The 22,798-nt window shown below is 43.2% G+C and overlaps 2 protein-coding genes across 2 annotated transcripts; one reads left to right on the top strand and one right to left on the bottom strand.

The window, feature by feature from the left end:
- Window positions 1-8,165: 8,165 nt before the first annotated feature.
- Aspvir_000118 (DUF3435 domain-containing protein) lies at window positions 8,166-10,853 on the bottom strand (the record flags this gene model as incomplete). The annotated part of the gene is made up of 5 exons (XM_043265262.1): window positions 8,166-9,316; window positions 9,388-9,779; window positions 9,862-10,184; window positions 10,236-10,485; window positions 10,546-10,853. The coding sequence occupies 5 exons, from the start codon at window positions 10,851-10,853 to the stop codon at window positions 8,166-8,168; spliced, it is 2,424 nt and encodes an 807-aa protein (XP_043121197.1).
- A 973-nt stretch (window positions 10,854-11,826) lies between these two features.
- On the top strand, window positions 11,827-13,044 carry Aspvir_000117 (uncharacterized protein; the record flags this gene model as incomplete). Its single annotated transcript, XM_043265261.1, has 2 exons — window positions 11,827-12,242; window positions 12,309-13,044. 2 exons carry the CDS (start codon window positions 11,827-11,829, stop codon window positions 13,042-13,044), a joined length of 1,152 nt encoding a protein of 383 aa, XP_043121196.1.
- Window positions 13,045-22,798: the final 9,754 nt, after the last annotated feature.

Below are 22,798 nucleotides of genomic sequence, written 5' to 3'. Positions count from 1 at the left end.
AGTAGTAGAAGCAGTAGTAGAAGTAGTAGTAGAAGTAGTAGTAGAAGCAGTAGTAGAAGCAGTAGTAGAAGTAGTAGTAGAAGTAGTAGTAGAAGCAGTGGTAGAAGCAGTAGTAGAAGCAGAAGTAGAAGTAGTACGGAGGCGTGCACCAAAAGTTTTGACCGCCGCTAGTAAGCTTGGCTGTATCCTGATGACGCAGCCCCCTAGTAATTTATATGGTAACGCATCCAGAAGGAAAAATATTCAAATGAAAACTCTATAATAGTGTTATAAAGCTATTCAAACATCTTCCCAGTCTGGATCTAGATCTAGATCTTGATGTCTAGATAGCTGTCCCTTAAGCCATCTTCCTGTCCAGGAAGGCTTTGCAATGATAAATCTATTTTGCTTAAGAATCCGTAAAACAGAGGAGTGTGATATACCAGCCTCATAAGCTAGAATTTCAGATGATTTCTCCCTTCCATTACAGTCCTTAGATACAGATTTAATAATGGCTTTCTCCTTCTCAGGTATTATCTCCTTAGGCCAGCTAGATTATTTAGTATCCTCAGCATATCCCATTTGAACGCGTTCACATCTTCCAGGGCTGAATCCACAGTCTTTTGCATGTTGTATCATCTTCTGAATGGATTGAGGAGGGACCTCTAGATTAGTAGTAATATCCTGGATGTTAATACCCCAGGCTACTAGCCTGAGAATCTGAATGCGCAATTTAATTAGATAGAAACTATTTTTAGGAGGGATGCTAACCACCAAAAATTAAGAGATTTAATAAAAATAGTAAGTTTGAATAGTATCAGAGAGTTAAATACTAGAATATAAATAAAGATTTCTCCTTCTGGATGTGTTGCCATATAAATTACTAGGGGGCTGCATTAGCCAGATACAGCCAAGCTTACTAGCGGTGGTCAAAACTTTTGGTGCACGCCTCCGTAGTAGAAGCAGGGAAGAAAGCCCTAAAAGAAGGAGTAAGAGAACTAGAAGCAGTAAGGAATGGGCTGGAGGATCCTATAATATACCTAGGAACTAGACTAGACACTAGACTAGAAATTAGATTACTAGTGCTCCTCTGTGTATTTTAGAGAAAAGCATCTATTCTATTACCTAGGTTAAGCATAAAGACTATGCTAGTATAATAATAAGATAATAGCTAGCTCTATTTATAAAAGAACTATTGCAGATTAAGAGAGTTAACTATCAGAGTTATAATTAGGCTGGCCGTTGGGAAGGGAAGGGAATTCCCATGGGAGTCCTATGGCTAGTTCCCTTCCCTTTTTACCCTTAGTAGTGGGAATCCCATCCCAACCCCTTAGATAAATGGGATTCCCATTTCCCTATCCCTTAGATATATRGGATTCCCTAATTAATATRGGAATCCCATATTAATTTCCCATCCCATTCCTACTAAAGGATTAGGGATCCCATCCCATCTAGATAAGAATGGGAAATCCCATGGGAATCCCAAAATGGGATGGGAAATTAATATGGGATACCCATTTCCCAATGGGAAGGGATTTCCCAATGGGAAGGGATTTCCCATGGGATTTCCCTTCCCTACGGCCAGCCTAGTTATAATAAGGTTGTTCTTGTCCTTAGGATTGAATTAATTAAATCTAGTATTAAATTCTCTAATAGAAGAACATGGCTCTGTGAGGCTTAACTAGGTTAAGGTATAATTCACATTGTGGAATCTGAACTTGACTTAATCACTGATGTTTGTATTTAGCCTATTTAGTAAAAACATCAGTATATTATTAGATCTGACTGAAATATAGTGCACTACTTGATCTTCTGCTTTACTAAGCTTGACTATAACCTTGTTATTAAAGCTAAACATATATATAAGAAAGGAGTCTTAGCTTATAATAGGAGATAAACTTAACACTTATTAATAGTGCCTGTAGGGTAAATGGTGCAGAGATAAAGATATATACTAGCATTATACTACAATGCTGTTATTTCTATAATACTAAAATTAGGAGTATTAAACATCTGGGATTAAAATCATCTTATTAATCTACCTTTTATAACCAGTAATATAGAGGCCATATTTCCCTCATGCCATAATAGAGCCGCTTAGTCCTAGGCACTAGAAGTAGTTAATAAACACACTTATCCTTAATTTGCAATAGTACATTAAAACTATGGCTCACACTTTCAATGGTATATAGTGGTAGTTAGTTATATAGTTAACTAACCTAACTAACCTAAGTTAAATTATTTAGATTAGTAATCCAATCTTAATTAAGATAGATTAATAACTAACCTGTCTGCCATAGTTTACCACCTTCCAGCCTACTACCCTCTATATCAACTAGCTAACTTACATATAAAGAGTTAAAGCAGAATAGTAATAGTAGAAAGCTGTAAGGACTTCATTTACTCTACCTCAGCTAGTGCACTGACCTACATTACACTAGCTAATAGCTATCTTAACTCCTTCTAATACAGGTGCTTAATAAGAGCTACTTACCTCTGAGCAGGCTAGATATGTTGACTTTATTACTCACTACCTAGAGCTTAGCTTGGGCTCCCTTAAAAGTGCTAATATATCTGTGCCTGAATTCCTAATTATACTAGATAATTATTAAACTATACTATAGCAGGGGGGCAGTATCACCCTTAGCTGCAGGGAAAGCTTAGCTAGTATCTGGTTGGATAGAAGTCTCTTAGGTCTTTTCTTAATAGAAGCACTGAAGGTAATATAAGGTCTAGTAATTACCTAGATAGTGCTTATTCTTTCTACTAGATCTTGCTTTGATAGAGCATTGTAGTTTAAAGTAGGGGAAAGCCTTATTAAGGTAGTGGGCGATAACCTGGAGCTTATTTACTCTGGCCAGCCTTGGTAGTTCCTGTCCTCTTAGCTAGACAGAGAGGATTGCAAAGCAGAACTAAGATTAACTAAGATAGCTTTATATAAACTACTTAACACCAAGCTACTAATGCACCAAGGTGGGAATATAAATTTCTATATGATATTATATACTAAGCTGCTTTAGTCTAGTTCTTAAGAAAACCACATCCCTTAAGAATAAATTAAGGAGTTGCTAGTACCTAATAGACTAACTTCATTCAGGAGAGCAGCATCCTACACCTATCACAGCTAGTACTAACAGTGTAACAGTCTATAGTAAAGCTTTATCTAATTATTCTTCTTACAAAGCCTTCGCGGTTACTACTATTAATAAAGTTTCCTAAGCTAACTCAACAGGTACTATAAGTAATATATCAGGCCCAGGTGAGGCCGGAAGTTAAAGCTTTATAGGCCTAGATAGTCTATATATTCTAGGTGCAGCTATAACACCAGAGAGTATACAAGCAGGAGGCCTATAGTTAGACTTTATCTTAAACCTACATAAGTAAGTTAATTGCTAAATGTCAAAAGATCTACCTTAATATCTTCTCATAATAAGCTGAGCAGTAATGCTGCAATGCATTAGTTAAGGGATGGCTATTTATTTTCCCTTATAGAAGAGAGTAAATTTCCTAATTATTTACTTTCTCACCTATCTATTATCTCTTATTCCTCTCTTATCTAATAACTGTACTACTACAGGTTCTATAAATCCTGGGGATCATACTATTATAAGCACTTTATATAAGGACAGCCTTGCCCTATACGCCCCAGCCAGGTGAAGAGTCATAATTATCTGCCCTCAGCCAACAGCACATGTCGGCTATGTATTAAATATATCAGAAGACATCAATAGCAAGAGAAGGCTAATATTTAGTCTTTTCTAAAGCTAGCTTACCTTTGCTATAGCATTAGTTCTAACTATGTATTCTATAAAGAATAAGGACTCAAATTTCAATAATGCCACTTAATAATTAGAAGAATCTAGGATATAATTAAGTAATTAACTTACTTAAATAGTTCAAGATACTTAGATAGCTATGAGAAGTCACTAGCCTTAAGATACTATTTAAAGGTTAATGCTCCATTCTCCCTCTATACTTATATTTCTTCAGAGAATTAATATATTAAGATAAGAAATACAAGGGCATAGACTAGCTATTTCCAAAGACTTACAGTGCCTGAGCATAAACCCAACTCTTTCTAAACTAAGGATTATGGAGGGTGAGCTAATCTAGGCTCACAGCTCAACCTTAAAATAAAGAAGTCATCATTAGTTTTCATCCGCGGATGCGAGAACGCCTGTCTTATCATTAGTTTAAGTGATTTTCATTATCATCTTAAGGATTCTCGCCTGTCTTATAGCAGGTATGTAATTATATGACTTATAAATCCATTGGCGGTCTATACTATCAGTTAAGACCACCACTACTTCTATATTAAACTCCTGGTATAGTTAGCAAAGTTTACAGAAAACTGTTTGGTGTTACTAACCTTCAGATAACATTAATATTTAAGGTTCTATAATAAAGAAGATCAGTACTCCTGTAAAATATTTTAGACTAATAAGAAAGTAAAGATAAGCTAAAGAGAGAAGGGCAGTGGGAGCAAAGCCTTACTTTATATATTACTTATTACACTGACGCCCACAAATACCTAAAAATAGAAAATAATCCTAACATTGTAGGTGCTTTAGAGAAATCTCTGAAATACTACTCTTAATCACTAGCAGACTTAGCATCAGTAAATATATATAGACTGCAAGACAGAGCCCAGAAATTATAATAGAGCCACCCATAAGATCTAAAAATAGATCCTTCCCATGATTTAGAATAACAAGGCACTTACTTTTGATTTTAGAACCTATGGTATTAATCCATGAATGCTATCTACCAGAAGATCAAATAAAATAGAAAAAATAGACCTAACTAAGTAGCCTATGTAATTTCAGCAGATCTGCTTATAGCACTCCTTACTCTATGGCTAGGATGTAGCAGGATCACTGTGACCTGCAATATACATAAATCAAGTACTTGAGATAAAGCCTTGTGACTAGGAAGGATATTAAACAAGAGCTAGCAAATCCTTTAAGTGAATAGTTTATTCATCTGTATATTGTGTTGCGAAATCTAATCCTCCAGGTTCCCTTAGAGATCTATCCTATAAGAACAGTTTTATACTCTATTAACTTTATAAAGTGTGCTTTGTAAGAAAAGGATAAGCTAAGAGTATCCAGGCATAGGTAGGTTTATTCTCTTCAGTGGACTTGTAATATACTAACTATAAGTAAGTACTAATCCTCCTACTCAGATATTAGCAAGTAGCAGAAATATGTTATTGCACACCTACCTTCGCAAACCCCAGGTCCTCAACCTCTTCTAAAAGGTAAATACTGTAAATCCCGCATTGTAACTGTTGCTGTTTAGCTATTACTTCATACATTTATATTTATTGATACCTACCTTAATGCGGAAGTTCCCCCTTCTATATTTTTTGGCCATTCTCTTCAGTAATTTGTCTGGGTTGATATAGGATTCTCTGAAAACATGGGTTGGCTCACCTTTAAAGACTTTGGGCTCTATGGTATTTGTTCTTCTTAATTTTTGAAGTGAGATACTTCCTCTCAACATTTGGCAGTATTTATGGGCTTCATCCTACGCCAGCATAAATTAGGGTAGTGCACACAGCCAATTACATATCCGTTCCTTCTGATCTACATACATTTGTATTACTAGGGCAGGAGATTTGGCTGCTGGCTAAAGAGCTGATGAAGTATGGCACATAATGCTGTAGCAAGATTGTTCTGCTCATTATTGTCCTTGAAAAAAAAGTAATAAATTAATACTATTGAACTGGATGCTTTGAAGTCACTATTAATAAGTGATTTAGCCAGAACAGATTTTCTACAGCCAGGGTCAGCTGATATCTACAGAAGATTATTGCAGTAATTATTCTACTAATTAAGATAATATAGATTTTGCAAAGCCCATTAGTATGTCCCTGGTACATAACCTAGATTAATATCTTTATGTTGCTTATAGTTCAATATCTTAAATACTTGATAATACTTTTATTGTTGATCAGTCAGGGCTCTAGCTATTTATTCATAATAGTGCTATTCTTATTAGTTATATACTATGTCCAGTTATTAATTTATGCCTTTAACTTCTTAGGTTAAATTTTCTATAGAGCCTATATAATAATAAGTAAACCACATACTCTTCTAAATATAGCTAATCTAGATATAACTTACTACATATATCTACTGTAAGATTCTCTTGCAAGACTTGACTCTAGGGAATATATTCTAGTAACTCCTTAGTATATGCTGCTATGGCTAAGGCAGTATAACCTTACCACTACTTATCCTTATATAAATTAGAGTAATTATAGATACTATAGATAATAATATAAGGAAAGTCTAATATTAAGCCTGCTACCTCTATTTTAAAATATAGTACCCTAGTTTCTAAATAAAGCTATTCTCTTATATAACTATATTTAATAATAGAATTTCCTAAAGTAATAATACTATAGTATAGCAGCAGATCCTGACTATCCTATTTACTTCTAGTCTCTTCCTATTCTCTTAGATATATATTATAGGTCTTCTTAGTAGCAGGATGCTTGTGCTTAGTTTTAAATAATTAGTTACTTTAAGGACTAGGTTAGCTAAAGTTTACCTAGGTCTATTAGATCCTCCTAATTACTCTTTAGAGATATTCTAGGTAGTAGGGATTATTAGTTAGCTTAGCAGCCCTTATACTATTAACTACTATTAATAATAATCTAGGAGGACTGTTTAAAGAGCTAGTTTAGTAGAATATACTATCTGCAGTGACCTTACCTATATTATATTAAACTATACCTCTATAACTGCCTATTAGGTAGCTAATTATGATATTACCAAGCTGTATATTATAATTAGTGGATGGAATACCTCCTCTAACACTAACCATCAGACCAATCTATAATAATTTTAAGAATATATAGACTATATTATTTATAATAGTTATAGCTGCACAGGCTCTATATTATCCTCTAGGCAGGCAGGTGATCACAACATAGTGTTTTCTAATCTGACCCAACCTATATAAGTTTGTATCTGCAGCATCTTGTTCTTTAAGTATTCCAAAGTCCTCATTAAGCATTTCCTTAGCTGCGGCCACCTTAGTAGGTAGGGCACAGATCCAGCCAATCTGAAATTCCTCTCATGCAGGACAAGGCATGGTTGTTATGTGGTACAACCAAGACAAATTTCTGCTCTAATCTGATGTTGACGATAAAAGATGGATGTTCACAAAAAATTGAAAGGCAGAAGAACCAGAGGGCTGTCAAATCTGACATTGCTAAAAGGGGAGCTGGAGAGCTTGTGCTGTGCATGAGGCATGGGCTGGGCGGTAAAAGACGAAACACCATTGGCCGCACTGACGATGCCTTGCTTCCTTGTCACCTGCTAAACAAAAGAAAATCCAGTTTAGCATTTTGACTTGGTTTCCGCAAACGATATCTGTTGTCGCTTAGTTGGAGTATCCCTCTGGAGAAACCGAGGCTGATATACCTCCGCTGTGAAGTCATCGCGTCAGATGGCCGCCGCAGCAATAATCAGCTGATTTCCACATGATTGAATAGTCACGCGATACGTGGCCATTAAAACATCAAGGAAGAAGACCTCGCCCTTTTATGACCAATAAGAGATCATTTCTTCTGAATCATGGATGGCGCCTTGGCCACTCACCAATCACGCGCGAGCAGTGAGCGTCGCGCGAGGGTCACCCCTGCTTGCTCACCTCGCTCAGCCCCACCACACACCTGCTCACCCAAGTCACGCGACCTCAGGGCGGCACTGCTCACCTACTAAAACAAGAAGGGCAATGGCCCTGGCGACCGTAGTTTTTTGCTCGGTAGGTACTGGCCAGAGACCAGCGGGTGCGACACTGAGGGCGCCATTTTCAGCGCCCTCATGAAATTGCAGGGAGTTGTGAAAACAAGCGATACACCATAGATAATCTCTGGTAATGCGAAGGTATATTGACACACAGTCGGATGGTATACTGGGGCGCCGCATATGTCTACTCTTTGATGTAGCACTGTACCAACAGGTACAACAATAAAATGACGAGGGAACTATGCAACTAAGGTAAAGCGAACTAGAATATCAAGCAAAAGTATCAGATGTCGAGGGACCAGCCCTAAATATGCAGCGTCAAATTAAAAAGAAAAAAAAAAAAAAAAAAAAAAAAAAAAATTAACAGACAAGCAAAGGGATTCTTGGATCTGTAAATAGCTAGGCTGGAGGTGCATAGAAAATCTAAATTGGGCCAAGCGCAGACAACGGCCGACGTGATACAGTTCCATGCACTCTCTCAGCATGGTTCATCAATGCCGACTTGCTCTCTAACTCTTCCTTGCAGATGCTGCATTTAACCCGCATGTCTTTCGGATATGGTATGACGTGAATGTCAACAAAGTGTCGGCCGAGGGACCCAGGGGTATGAAAGTTTTTGACTCGCTCACGTTCCGGCATACGAGGATTCCCCAGGCAAAGAAAACAAATCGTTGGCCGCTCATGTCGAGCTTTAATGCAGACAGACGCAATTGCATGAGAAACAGTGGTCTTTTCTTCCTCAGATGAAGGGCATTCTTGCCTTCTCGTAGGGGGAGCAGAAGGTAAGTCGTCCATGGCGCGACGTTTCTGGGTAGTTTTCGGTCGCCTTGTGGGTGAACCCTCTTCCACATCACAGAAAGCGATAACCGCATTGATGGCAGCAATCCGACGTTGATACTCCTTTTCAACAGTTGAGCCTGGCATGGTCAAGATGGTGTCGATCAATATCATATGCTGCGGGGTCATATATCCTGTCCGCTCCAGAGCACCCATCACCTCTTCATCTACCACTTTTCCAGCGAGTTGCCTCTCACTGTCAATCACTGGCTGCTCGTTCTTATATCGTTCCAGATTCTCACGCACCAAGCGGTTACGTTGTCGTTGCCACTCATTCCGAGCCACACGCTGTGCCCGGCTATGCCTTTGGGTCGCGCGCAAGTACTTTCTCTCCCGCCGCTCTACAACGTCGAGCGCCTGACGAGCGGGGCGTTGCAGCTCCTGTTTCATTTTCTTTCGTTGTAGGTAATCGCCAAACTTTTGCTGGAAGTCCCGTTCCGCCATCTCAAAAGCCCGCTTCATCTTGTCCCGAACTTCTTTTCTTTCATTGACTCGCTTCTGCAATTCGCACACGCGTGGGACCTTGTTGACAACGCTAGTGTCCTCTAATTTGTACGGTCGACGGGGGTCAATTGACCGGCTCATGGACGCTGCAAACCGCATCAGCTGTTTCTGGGCCGGCAGTCCCCGAACAATCGCCTGAGCGTCAACGTGGATGCCCACGCTATAGTGTTTGACGAAAGTGTCGATGCTAGCATGCTGCAACATCACGTTTTGGAGCTCGTTGGTAACGTCCGCTGTTCCAGAAGATGGCCGCGTTAGTATGGACGCAGTCATTTCCACCCTGGAACAAGGTAAGAGAACTCACGGCTGTCATTGAATGCTTTCGCTGCTCCGTAACGGAGACAGTACGGCTTTGTGACCTGCTCGAAACCTGTGATTTCGCCTCCTCGCTTCATTCGATATCGAAGTGCTCCTTCGGTGAGTTGCTCTTCCAAGGCGATACGAATCCCATCCGCCTCGCGCACGGCCTGACAGAACACAAACTGATCGAGAATTTCATCCTTCAATTTCAGTTCTTGTTGTCCCAGTCCATCTAAGACCCCGAGGTTATACAAATTTTCGGGACAGTCTACCACTAGCCCGTCCGTGGAGAAGTTCTTGAACGCCTTAATGCGAAACAGCATCCCTAGAAGAAACACATGGGGGCTGAGGACTAAGGTCGGGTCAAAGACGATCTCAGGAATGGGAAAAGTATTCCTATTCCAAACATGCTCAGCTATGGTCTGCCATGGGATACCACCGATCCATCGATACTTGAAATGGAGGTTGCAAAACTTACTGTTCCTTCTCACCCAGGAAAGTCTTCGTAAACTCCGGGGTCAAGTAAATGAATAACAGAGGACGTCCTCCGTCCGGATTACGGACAAGAGTCAGCGAAAGGTTCCGATAGCGTAGGTTCAGAAGCGCTCCTGGGCGGCTACCAGTGATGGCGGCCAGCTGGCAGAAGAGGAGGAGTTGTATTCGAAGCCACCCAGACTGAAACGTCATCTCTGTCGTCGACAGAAGCACGCGAGCGAACTCCGCCACGTCTTCGATATACATAGTCGCTTTTGGTCGGCGTCCAAGGAGCAGGTTTTTCTCCTGAGCAACGATTGCCAATACCTGTACGCTATTAGCTAACGCCTCAGGTTCATCAAAACATCGCTCGCTTACATCCAGGATCTTGACAATGGTCTCTTTGCTAAGGCCCTGCCCCGCCTCCGCCTTGTAAACCAGATGCCACCACTTCCAGAAGGTCTCTAGCGAACTTTTATATTTTATTCCTGGTGTCCGACGCCCATTCTTGCTTCGTCGCCGACCGCACCGCCAGGAGAAGAAGGCCTTGAGGAACCGGACTGTCTCCTCAGAGTCAGAAAGCCAGCGAAAACGCTCGACAGGATCGTGTTTCCCTTCGCAGCAGAATCTGGCGAGACAGGCCATCCGTTAGCAGCAGTGTTAGTTTGAAGCTCTGACTACATCTTACCGGTCCCAGTAATCCCGTGTCTCGTCTAACTTAGCCTGGGTCTTCGGACTATAACGTTTCTGTCGGAGCTGCGAGACATCGAGAGACTCAGCCATTTGGAGGTAGTGCAATGCGGAAAGCTCCTGCTCTTCCTCCTCGTCGTTGAGGATCGAATCACCGTCAGAATCATCAGATTCGTCACCGCTGCTGTCTGGCTCGGACGCGCTGTCGGAGATATCATCGGCTGCGCCATCTGAGAAGACATCCGAAACGTCGGTGCTCGTGCCGCTGTCGTCATCGGATCCGATCGGCTGAGTTGAGTACCGCATGGCAGACGAAGGATGCGAGGGAAAGGGATTCTAGACTCTCAAATGTAAAAGGAAAAAAAGAGTTGATGAAGGTAGAAGTCGAGCTTCGCTCTTCGGATGTTATGAGTCAGGAAGTAAAGGACAAATGCGTGGGTGACATGTAAGTCGCTCGAAAGCCAAGGGAAGGAATGGAGAGAGTCTCAGGGTCATCGTGGGCTTTATAGAATCAGAGCAAACAAGGTGGTCGCGAGGGGAGCCGAAAATGGCTTCCTTCTCAAAGGAAATGAGGTACGGCTGAGCGATGAGCCAGCCCTCAGGCGGCGGTAGCATGATGGTTGAACATCAGGGACCAGGGACCAGGGTCACAGGCAACAGGGGAAAACCAAACAGTGTTGGGCCGTGGTGGTAAAACCTGGTGGGCGTGCGATTATTGCACGTGACGCCAAGGCCGCCGAGCGTTAGTAGGACTCGCAAAACGGCGTCAAGTGTAGCCGTTTTTGGCCGCTGGCTAACTGTTTCATCGTTATTCATAGTATATTATTAATCTATAAGTTAGAGGGTCTCTACTCTATAGGTAGGGTGGTTAGATAGTATAACTAGTGCTAGGGGCCTATACTGTCTATAAGTAATACTAATACCCTAGAACCAGCCTGCCATCTACTTTACTTTATAGTTTATAGTCTGTAAGCTCATTCCCTAGAATACCCTAGTAGGCCACTAACTAATAGAATAAGATATTAAGTACTGGGTTAAGCCTCCTAAGTAGGTCTACTATTGACTAAACTGCAATGGGGATTCCTGATCCAGAATCATAGTAGGGTATAGGGCATGACTACACCGGATTAGGATTAGTGGTTCGCCACTTGGACTAAACCCACAATCGTAGACCACTCAGGAGTTTCCTACCAACTACTCTGTACCAAGTACCTTACAAAGCATACCTCGGTCTATATTCGAAAAGCTAAGATACCTCTCCACTGCAAGCTGAAGCATCATGAATCCGATTGGGCCATCTGCAAGGCCTGACCATGCCTACGCCGGCCCGCAGACTCGTTCCCAGTGGGCCAGACGTATCCCCGAGCTTCTTGAGGATCTCCGCGAAGCATTCCAAAGTACATCAACATTTCATCTGTATAGCCAAGTCGCGGTCATTGCAATGCATTGGGAGAATGATGATCTCAATGTTTTGCCTTTAGAGACTGAGCTACTTCAGACATTACGTGATGACTATGGCTTTCTCACATCTTCGTACACAATCCCGACTACTAACTGTCCTAATCCCCAAACACGGCTCCTCCAGCATCTACTGGCCTGGACTACGCAGCATTCAGGCGAGAACACTCTGCGGATGTATGTATACTCTGGCCACGCTGGAAATGCTGGCTATCAGTCGATTCAATGGCACCTAGCGTAAGTAAAACATGCCCGAGCTTCTATTGTTGCCCTTTTGATTATATGTTGATTAATAGTTTATAGTGGAGCATTGAATCGGAATGGAAGATTGACAGGCCCGTCAATCAACTGGTGGGATATCCGGGGCAACCTGGAAGTTGACCCAGGCGCAGTATGCTATGTCTTCGACTGTTGCTCGGCGGCATCAGGAGTATTAAAAGACTATGCTGGAGCAGAATTCGTTGCAGCTTCAGCATGGGAGCAGCCGGCTTCCTTATCACAGAACTTCTGCTTTACGCGGGCCTTCATTGACGCTCTGAAAGGCCTAAAGGGCCAAAACAGCACCTTGGCTGACGTTTATGCAACCATTGTACGCCATGCAAAGGACAGTCAAATTGAGGTACTGCCAATACATATTCCCAAACCCGGCACTAGAAGCGTCACTATCGGACATCAAGACAGGCCGATGAGGCCCGCTGGCGGGTGCCAGCTCAAGGTTTTGCTTAGTGTCAACATCAATGATCCAAATGCGCTGAATATCACTGACTGGAAAGAGTGGCTATCTTCGAACCTTCCCCCAACTATTCGCCCAGAAGACCTTGAGATTGAAGGTCTCTACGCTGGATCGACGGTCATTCTCTTTACTGTCCCGATCCAGGCATGGTGCTTTCTTCCTAAAAACCATGCATACACATTCATCTCGATGGTTACATCGGGAAATATGTTGCCTCCCTGGCGGCCATCGCTTCCGTCCCGCGTTGCACCCCCTCTAAACGAGAATCAGCCGTTTGCTGGTGGTTCTCATAAGCCTATTCGCTAGTAAAACAGGCCAGGGAGTTTATGCTTTTGGGGGTTGTCGAGACGCTGAGAGAGGGCAAGTTCAAATGGCAGGGTTGATTGTATTTTATACCTATTTGTGTTTAAGTCGCTTTTCATAGTCATATCCCATCATCGTTCGTATCAACCACTCTTCGAAGAATGCATACTTTCACTTGAGCTAGAGTGCATTTGAACCAATTATCAACTAAAGCATGACTTCACGAAAAGCTAAATACAGCAGTTTTGAGGCTGTGTCTTCCGTTTCCTCCGTTCCTCTCTATCCGAGATCCAATCTCAAGTCAGATGCCCCCCTTCGGACTTATAGAACTAACCTCGTGCTTCAATTGCTTTTCCCCAGATCCTCTTGAGGTGGCACCTCCGCTCCCCTTCTTCAGATAGATACCTCCGCAAACGTCCATGCAAGAAAGACATGGGATACGGCTGTTTGCCTGCGGTTGGGTTGTCGCAATAGCTCAGCGAGAAAGACGGGATGTAAACGCGGCCACTGATTTCCATAAGTCAGACGAGATCTGCAGCTTCAGACTGATTCTGGATCCGGATCCAGAATCGAGAAAAGTCACTTACCACCGTCGCCGAGGATCATCTTGGACACACCACCTATAAACCAAGTATGAAAGCGTAGTCAGACTCAAAATAGCTTTGTTGGTACCATTCACGTTCCATATGGACAAGAAGGCTATAGCTAAGCTTCATTGACTCCGCTGCGGCAGCTCTCCATCGCTTGATGTGTCCCCAAGCCACTTCTCGGTCCTCGCTAAGGAGGATCGAGATCTCCGCTTGAACTTCTGGGTCTGCATATGGTCGTCGGGCAAGGATGGCGTCAGCCAGGGGGCTGATGCCCTGCAGGGCAGGGATGGGTTCAGTAGAGGTGACCTCCTCCACTCTGTTATCCGTTAGCCGCAACGGGACGGGCGTTCTGTCAGATCTCATTTGTCTAAGTGTCTTGACAACCTCTTCCTCTTTAAGCCTGCCATTGGAAAGCTTCGCAATTTCTCTGCAGGGGAGCAAAGTCGGGTGGAGGATCGCCGCAGACTTGAATGTATCTGGAAGCCCTGGATTACCTGGAACAACCAGAGAAGTACTGCCGGATGAGCTCCTGGCATAGTGGGGCAGTGCGCGGGGATCGGTGTCTTCAATGGGCTGTGGGAGAGCATAGATCTCCCTGTCCCCCCACAGCAGGGCCTGTAGTAGCCATAATACAGGATCAACCTCGCAGAGCTGCTGGGCAAGGCCGAATTGGTAGCTACCGAGGTTCTCCGTATGATGGTGCCTGAAACGCTGGATCTCATGAATTGTGTAGTCGGCTATCGTGTCCACGCCAAGGCATAAAGTTGATCGCCACCATTCGAGCAGGTTTGTATCTGTCTCAAGGACCTTAGTTTCCAGGACATGTGCAGGATTAACATCGGTAATGCCCAGTCTGCGAAATAGATCTTCCAGGATTCCAGTCACCCTATCGTATGCGGTATCTGCCCTGGGGATTCCATGATTCTGGATCCCCGATCCAGAATCGTTTCTTCTGGCCTTCTTCTGGAGCGGCTTTGGATCTGTCTCAGAGGATGTTGCGGACTGGGAAGAAGTGTCATTCTCTTTCGATACATTAGGGTCATGGTGGGAGCGATTATCTTGCACTCCAGGCGATCTGCCGGAGGTGGTTGTGCTGCCCTGTGTGACATTTGCTCCCGCTGCAGAGGTATTGTCTGTCTCATTGGTGGTCTTGGAGRTTGTGTTACCCTGCGTCACAYCTGCTCCYGCTGCAGWGGTATTRTCTRTCTCATTRGTGGTCTTGGAGGTTGTGTTACCCTGCGTCACATCTGCTCCCGCTGCAGAGGTATTGTCTGTCTCATTAGTGGTCTTGGAGGTTGTGTTACCCTGCGTCACATCTGCTCCCGCTGTAGAGGTATCGGTAGTCTTGCGGGCACCTGTACCCGTCTTGTCGGGAGTCTTCGTGGTTGTGTCGGTCTGGCTGTCAACATGGGGACCGGGCTTGTTTATGACTGGGGATCTGTGGGCCCCTGCGTTGCTGCTGTTCGGGTTTTCGTAGCCCTGTGTGGTGCCGGGGTGGACGTTGCTGGATGAGGCCATGCCTGGAGCGTACTGGGCCTGGTTGTTCGGGCCATGATTAAGTAAGCTGGCATCTTGAGATTGATTTTGTGCTGTATGTGTGGCAGCATCTTCGGCACCCATTGTGTCGTCCTGAGGTTGATTGATGGCTCCACTGGTATCTCCAGATTGCTGTTGTGCCTTATGTGTGGCAGCATCTCCAGCACCCATCGCGCTGTTGTCCTGAGGTTGATTGACAGTTCCACTGGTATCTCCAGATTGTTCGATGTCGTCTGCATCACCTTCATCGTCGGAGAGCTCATCAATAATCGCCTTAGGGAGTTCGGGCATGCGACCCTCCGTCTGCCAGCTGAAATGACGAAGGTGATTATCAGCGTCAGTGATAGCTGCCTGTTCGACCAAGTCTGTTGGGTCAAGAAGACCCTGGGAGTTGATCTTGACACTATATGTCTTCAGAACTTCCTCAGTGACTGGTCCAGGGCGAGGGGATAGCTTGGCAAAGTCAATGGCCTTCTGCAAATCAGTACCTCCAGGGTTTGTGTTGAGTGATCTTCCTGACTTCATCGCCTTAAACCTCTCAATCTGTGCACAGACAAGGATGCCCATGGCCTGTCTGTAGTCGGGGACAGCTTTCGCCAACCTTGCTACTGATTTGGTCCAGTTTTGTGCACAGTTGATTTCGAGGAACTGGCGTCCGTCTTTGCCCCATTTGTTGATTACTGTCTGCCGTGCTGTCTCGACAGCTCTCTGGTTCTTGGCGATATTCTTGACCGCCTGATTGACTTTACCCCATATGTTCCGCCACTCTCCTGTTCTTTTGAATTTTGCGAAATCTGGTATAGTGTCACGGCCCACTTCGTAGAGGCCGAGGAGGATGTGATCTTCTGTGCCGCGGGCTGTCTCCATGGCCTGTGACACTTCTGACACAGCCTCATTGATGCGGATCATGTATGTCTCTGTGTCGAGCTCGGAACTCCACTTTCGTAGAGTTGCATTGAGGTGTTCTGGTGCCGAAAACCTCTCCCCCGCCACGATTATGCCGGGCACTCTGATCTCAGAGCGCTGCAATTCCTGAGACATCTAAAGTGATTAAATCAGTATTGCCCTGTAAGATCACGGATGCCTAGCCCAAAAATGATTGCTGATGGTGCATACCTTGAGAAGCTGTACAGAAAAAAGATCAGGCGTCAGGAGGGCGTAACACTGATTATTGAACGAATGTACGCTTGAATGATGCCTTGCAGAAGTTGAGAGGGAAGGAAGTGAGGCGAACTTGGAGATCGAGGGGGGAGGAAGTGAGGCGAACTTGGAGATTGAGTGAAAAAGAAGTGAATGGCAAAGCTGCATAGAGGAGATGTGAAAGGTAGTGAAGAGCTTGGAAACTGGATAGCGTCTTCTAGAGATTGAGAGGAAAGGAAGTGAGGCGGACTTGGAGGTTAAGTGGAAAAGAAGTGAATCGCAAAGCTGAATAGAGGAGATACAAAAGATAGTAAAGAGCTTACAACTTCTCAGCATCAAGTATAATACAATGATCTGAGCTAGTGTATTACTATATTGTCTCTCTTAATGATAAGCCTTGGGTCCTCTATTTTGTTATCCTCTAGCATAGCCCTTGGAAACACACAAAAGCCCATTATCATCATAAGTATAAGGGACGAAATAGTTACTCTTCAGGAGGGTAGTCAGGCTCATCCTCATTCTTATTGAGTGGCCGGACAACTTTGACGGCTCTGATATACCCCCTATAGTGCATGGGCTTGTTCAAAGCTACACAGTAGAAGCCCATGTCCAGTCTGATATCTTTGACTCATCAAGATGTGTAAACAGCCTTCTGCAATCTTCTAGTATCAGGTCTATGTTTTTGATTTCTGGGATTCAGGGACTGGTGTGCTTTAGAAGCATATGCTAAAGACACAATCAGTTCTGTCCTTCATTAATCTATGTAAGACTCACAGCGTGTGGCTTTCTTAAAGCAGGTCTTCCCCCATTCATCTCCCACATCTCCAAGTATGCAGCCTCATTAGAGATTTCAATAGGCCATAGTAGGCACAGACAGGTATGCAGGGACAGGAATTAGACTCTTATCTTGAGCTTAAAACAAAGAAGAAAGACTGATTCTGAATCCGGATTCAAAATTGTCTGGCTGGCCATTCTGTAATGCATGCTTCAGCTAGTCCTCTCCCTATAGCTAGAATAAAACTTCCGATTTCCCCTTTGGAAGAGGTACAATCCAAAGTCATATAACTCACCGCCCGAGCTTTCTGCCCAGTAGAACCATCCCCCACAACACACCAAGAAGGTACTAACATGGCGTCACTCTCATATGCCACTCCTTCCGCAATGGCCTTCCACTACAATGATTTTTCGGGTAGGAAAGGGCAACATACTCGCAGAATAAGTGAGCAGGAACGTTCCTATAATTCTAGACATCATGGCTACTTGGCCAAGATGGCCTTTCGCATCAAACACAACGGAAGATCAACGAAAGGTCATCACGATGTTTGGTCCCTGCCGCGTAACGATCCAAGGAGGGAAATTTCACTGTGTCTGTAAGGCCGGCCTCATTTCACATCAATCCTCGTCCATCAACCTGAGTGAGCCATGCTCCTCATGTGACCATGCTCTGCGAGAGCATGAAGACATCCAAGGTACATTGTGTTCATTCATTATATGAAGTACGCGTGCTCATCTGTAATTTTCTTCTAGATGACACATTTTCTGCATTCAAGACTGGTCCATCTCCATCAGTTCCTGCTGTACTTGCAGATACGGGGCTTTCCAATACAATATCCCTGAGAAGTACGTCTATCGAGATGCTCGCCTGTCTGATTGATGAGCATGACATAATCCACGTTCGCGGCACCCCGGCGTCGGGGAAGAGCACCATGGCTAAACTCCTTTACCGCCATTATTCTCGTCATTCAAATTCAAAGATCTGTTTTGTTGCGGATTGGAGAGACTGGTATGAGAACAAAAAGGACACTGTTGGTTTTCTTCTTCGACAGTGCCACCAACTAGGACACGAGATTCAGAGAGCGGAGTTTATGAATGAGGCGAATGACGACCTCATTTTCATCTTAGACGAAGCGCAGGTTACCTATTCCGACTCCTTTTTTTGGTATTCAATAATCAAAGACCGCCTTGCAGTTATCAAAGGCCCACGATTCTGCCTCTTTACATCATACGGCAGCCCAAGTACCGGCTCCCCTGATTATCAAAAAGTTGGCACCCCACCGATTCTGAAATTGGAGCGAAGGATCTCTTTAATAGCCCCTCATAATCACGTTGAACATAGTGTCTCTTTATTCTACAGACAAGATGAATTCAAAGACGTGGTACAGAAATGGGTGGACAACGCCGACCACACAATCGGAGAAGATGTCGCGACCTACATCTTCGCCCAGACAAACGGACATCCCGGAGTTGCTGGAGCAATGCTCCGATATGTGTCGCTGGTATTTTTCCAATGTTCTCAAGTTCCAATAGAAATACCGTGCTAATGTTAAGTCTAGTTGTACCGAGATCAGTTCAAACGGTCTGGCGTTTCACACATAACATACCAGCATGTTGGCGACGCGTTAGAGAACGACCGTGACTTGTTCCACTTCCTTAGTTATGATGTCGCGGGAAGGAGCCTTCCATCAAAAGCAACACTGCAAGGTGTCGACCCCTCAATCATCAGTGTGCTGTTACGCGTCTTGACCCACGGGAGCGTCGAATTCAACAAAAATGATGTTGGTATGGAAAAATGCTTCCGAATGGGGTTCATCCATGTTGATGAGCCCCAAGAAGGTACGATGATCTGTGTCTTGCCATCCCTTCTACATGCTCGGTAAGTTGCTATTTCCTAGCCACATCCCTTCAACCAATTCGACGCTTATAATTGCAGTTTTGTCGAGTACACCTATGGCTTCTGCATGATGAAACCTTTCCCAGTTGCAACCTATCCCAATATCAAGGCCTTAGCCTTGAAGGTATTACAGGGATTCTCAAGAACAATGCTTTCCATGGCTGAGCATGGGCAGCGATATGGCCCTTCGGGGCAGCGACGCCCTCTTGAAGCAGCATACCAGGATGAGTTCTACCGAAGTTTTGCGGAAGCAGTTGGTGCAGACGTTGGAATTGTTTCGGAGTGGTCATGCGGCCAGGGGCGGATTGATTTCAGTATAACCACCCCTGGCTGGGGTTTCGAACTCTTACGAGATGGTGACCAGCTCGCAGAACATTGCGATCGATTTAAACCCAATGGAAGGTACTATGGGTCTATACAACAAGGCCAGCTTAAGGATTGGTTAATTTTGGACTGTCGGCGGTCGGTCCCTCATAAGTGTTGTAAGAACCTTTACTTTCTCTAATGGTGTTTTCATGACTGACATCTTGAAGTTTCGGACCCCAAGCTATGGCGCGTTGTTTTCTCCCAAGATTATTCCTGTGTCCGAATCCTAAACGGCGATAACAAACAAATTCACCCCGAGTTTTCCTTAGCCAACCATTGAGCCCTCGACGCACTTGATGCCGGTGTCTGTGACGGGCTCACGTACGAGGAGATTGCAGAGAAATATCCCGAGGACTTTGCAGCCCGTGATGAAGACAAGTACAACTATCGTTACTGAGGCGGCGAGTCTTACCATGACGTTGTCATTCATCTGGAGCCAAACATCATGGAACTGGAGCGCAGTGAAAATGTCATTATTGAACGCAGAATCCCCTTTTATTAGTGGCCTGTGGATTTTATGCTTATTATGATTCTAAATCCAGATTTAGGATCAGTTGTTCCTTAGCTCCTTGCTAGTCATGATTGCTTAATTATTCTTCATCTTGAGGAGTTTCAGTAGTAGTGGGTTCTCAGTCTACTTTCATAAATCACGCAACATTTTGAGAGTAATGTTTGTATTCATTTGTGACACATGGTCTGTAAATGGTTGAATAAGACGCAGAAATAGACTAAACAGTGACTTTAAGCTACTAGGTAACTGTACTAACTGAGATAAGTTATTCTTTATCTACTTAATAACAGGCTAAGCAGCTTGATTTTAACCTAGTACTCATCATACTGCATCTTAAGGAAGCTTTTGCCTTGCAACTCCCTCTAACTACAGAATCTCTACTGCTGCATGATCCTAATCACTGCCTGTGCAAGAATAAGTAATGCTAATTTATATCTTATATAGCTCTGCAAGCCTTTGCTGAATGCTATAAATTTGGTCTCTATCTCTTAATGGTATTGCTTACTCCCTAGCTAGTACTATAGTTCCTATTTATTAGTGTCATTGCCCTAGACTTCTTGTAATTAACCTAGGATAAATATATTTATAGAGATTATTATTCTGACAGGCAGCAGAGTAGGCAGGCTGGGTATAGCTATCTCAGCTCTAGGTCTAATAACTCTGGGGAAGGTAGTTAGGAATAGGGTGGTTAGTTATAATATTTCTTTAATCACCACCTGTAGTTCTAGTAAAGATGGCCCTTTATAACTTAGGGAAGTATGAACTTAGTCTTATATTCTTTCCTGCCAAGCCTGGCCTTCTTTTGTACTAAGGTAGAATATAATAGCTATTAGAGTAGCTGCTATACTCCCTGGTCCTGCTATAATTAAGTTAGATAACTCTGATGTAACTTTAGCTGGAGTTATATAATTTATATTATCTAGAGGGACTTTAAGCCAGCCCTTAATAATACTAGGCTGTGGAGATGTAACTACTTATTATAGGTTCCTTAGGAGCTTTAGTATAGCTATATCTATAAGGCCTGCTATACTAGCTAGTATACTATGCTTAGTATAAGTTAGTTAATATAATATTATATTAACTAGATATGTGTTTATAAGCTACCTAAAGGCTGGCTAAAGTAAGAAACTCCAGGCTATTTTAGTTATAGTGTGGAGATTTAAATAGACCCCTTCTCTAGTAGGAGTCTTAGTATATAGATATACTACTAGGCTAGGGCTAAAGACTAGCTTAAGTATTATATCTAGAGTAAACTAATATATAATAGGTGCTATATTCACCACAGTAGTACCATTATTCTTTTTATCTAGTAACCCCTTTAACTATGACTGCAGCCACACTAGCAGAATCCCTATATGCTTATTAATAACAGGCTTGTATATAGCAATCCTGGTACTAGTTAAAGCTAGGCTAACTACCTTCTTCTTCTTAACTTAGTAACTAATATCTAGAGTGGTTAAACCCAACCCAAGAACCCGAACCCAAACCGGCCCGAACCCGCTATAGGCTGGGTTCGGGTTCAGGTTCTAGGGCCCATGGGCCGGTTGGGTTCTAGAATTAGAACCCATCTAGGGTTTGGGTTCTAAAAATGGGTTTTAATTATAATACCTAGTAATTAGAATACATTAGATTCTATACTAATATGCTATATATATATATATAATATGATTATATATATATATATATATACTAGATACTAGTATGGTATTGAAAAATTAAATACATACTAACTAGATTAGGCAGGCGGAGAATGATTTTTGGGCTCTTTGGGTTCTATTTGGGTTCACTACCCTAGAACCCGCGGGTTATGGGCTGGGTTTGGGCCCTAGAAATCTAGAACCCGAACCCGGCGGGTTGGGTTCTAAAGATAGGGGAACCCAGCCCAACCCGTGAAAATAACCACCCTACTAATATCTATCTTTACAGTGAAGATACTCTTAGGCTAGCTACCATGATTATAACTAAAGTTATAGAACTTGTTCTTCTTAATAGCCTTATTAAAGCTATAGATAGCCTTAAAATTATCTAGACTAGAGAATGATAGCTAGTTGGGTGCAATATAAACCATATAACTATATCTAGTATATAGATGCTATTCTGCTAAGTAATGCTAGCTACTAAAGAATGTAATGAGTCTCCTGATTAAGTTAACCCAGATCTTTGTATAAGTAAGATAAGATAAACCAGGCATTAGTAAAGCAGGCAAGCCAAGGGCTAGGATAGTAAGTAAGAGGATGAAAGTAGTAGAGATAAACAACTCAGGCTATTAATGCTGCTAGCACAAGTGAGACCAGAATGATAGCTAAAGACATGGTATCTTTAGGGATTGATATGCTGGTAATAGACAAATAACTGCTGCGATACCATTGAGATGAGAGAGATAAGTCAGACGTTTGTCACAGAGTAGAGTTTATAACTGATCAGTGCGTCAGGGTGCGTTGAACCCCACCCAGGTCATGTACATTTGCTGCATCGACAGGGATATTGATTATTATTGCATCTGTGTATCTCCGTTGCTCATCCGACATCTCCAGTTCAACGTAAGTAGCAAAATATCAGAGTCCAAGTGATGACATCTGATTATTACTGCAAGTGCGGTCCCTGCTCAAGCAAATCCACAAAAAGCTTCGCCAGCTCAAGCCGCCAATCACCCAGTCCATCCCCCATATTCACAACCCGCAGGCTGGTGGCCAAGTACATGTCTCAAAACGCCTTCTAAAGAACCGACCCTTCCGCTGGCCAAGGACAAAATAGATCATTTTTCCAAAATGCAGCAACAGCCTGCTCCACCCCAGCCTTATCCATGCTTATATCCCTACACAGATCAAAATCAAGCATCCACAGCGCATGCTGCCCCAGCACATTCTCCCATCTGCTTTTATTAATATCACTGTCAGAGTCAGGAGGCACCAGAGCAAGCATAAACTCAACATTATTTACATC

The sequence above is a fragment of the Aspergillus viridinutans genome (genome assembly GCF_018404265.1).
Source record: "Aspergillus viridinutans IFM 47045 DNA, scaffold_1, whole genome shotgun sequence".
In the NCBI taxonomy this organism is placed as follows: Eukaryota; Fungi; Ascomycota; class Eurotiomycetes; order Eurotiales; family Aspergillaceae; genus Aspergillus; species Aspergillus viridinutans.
The sequence above is the reverse complement of the archived record's forward strand: the minus strand, read 5'-3'. Positions and strand labels throughout refer to the sequence as shown.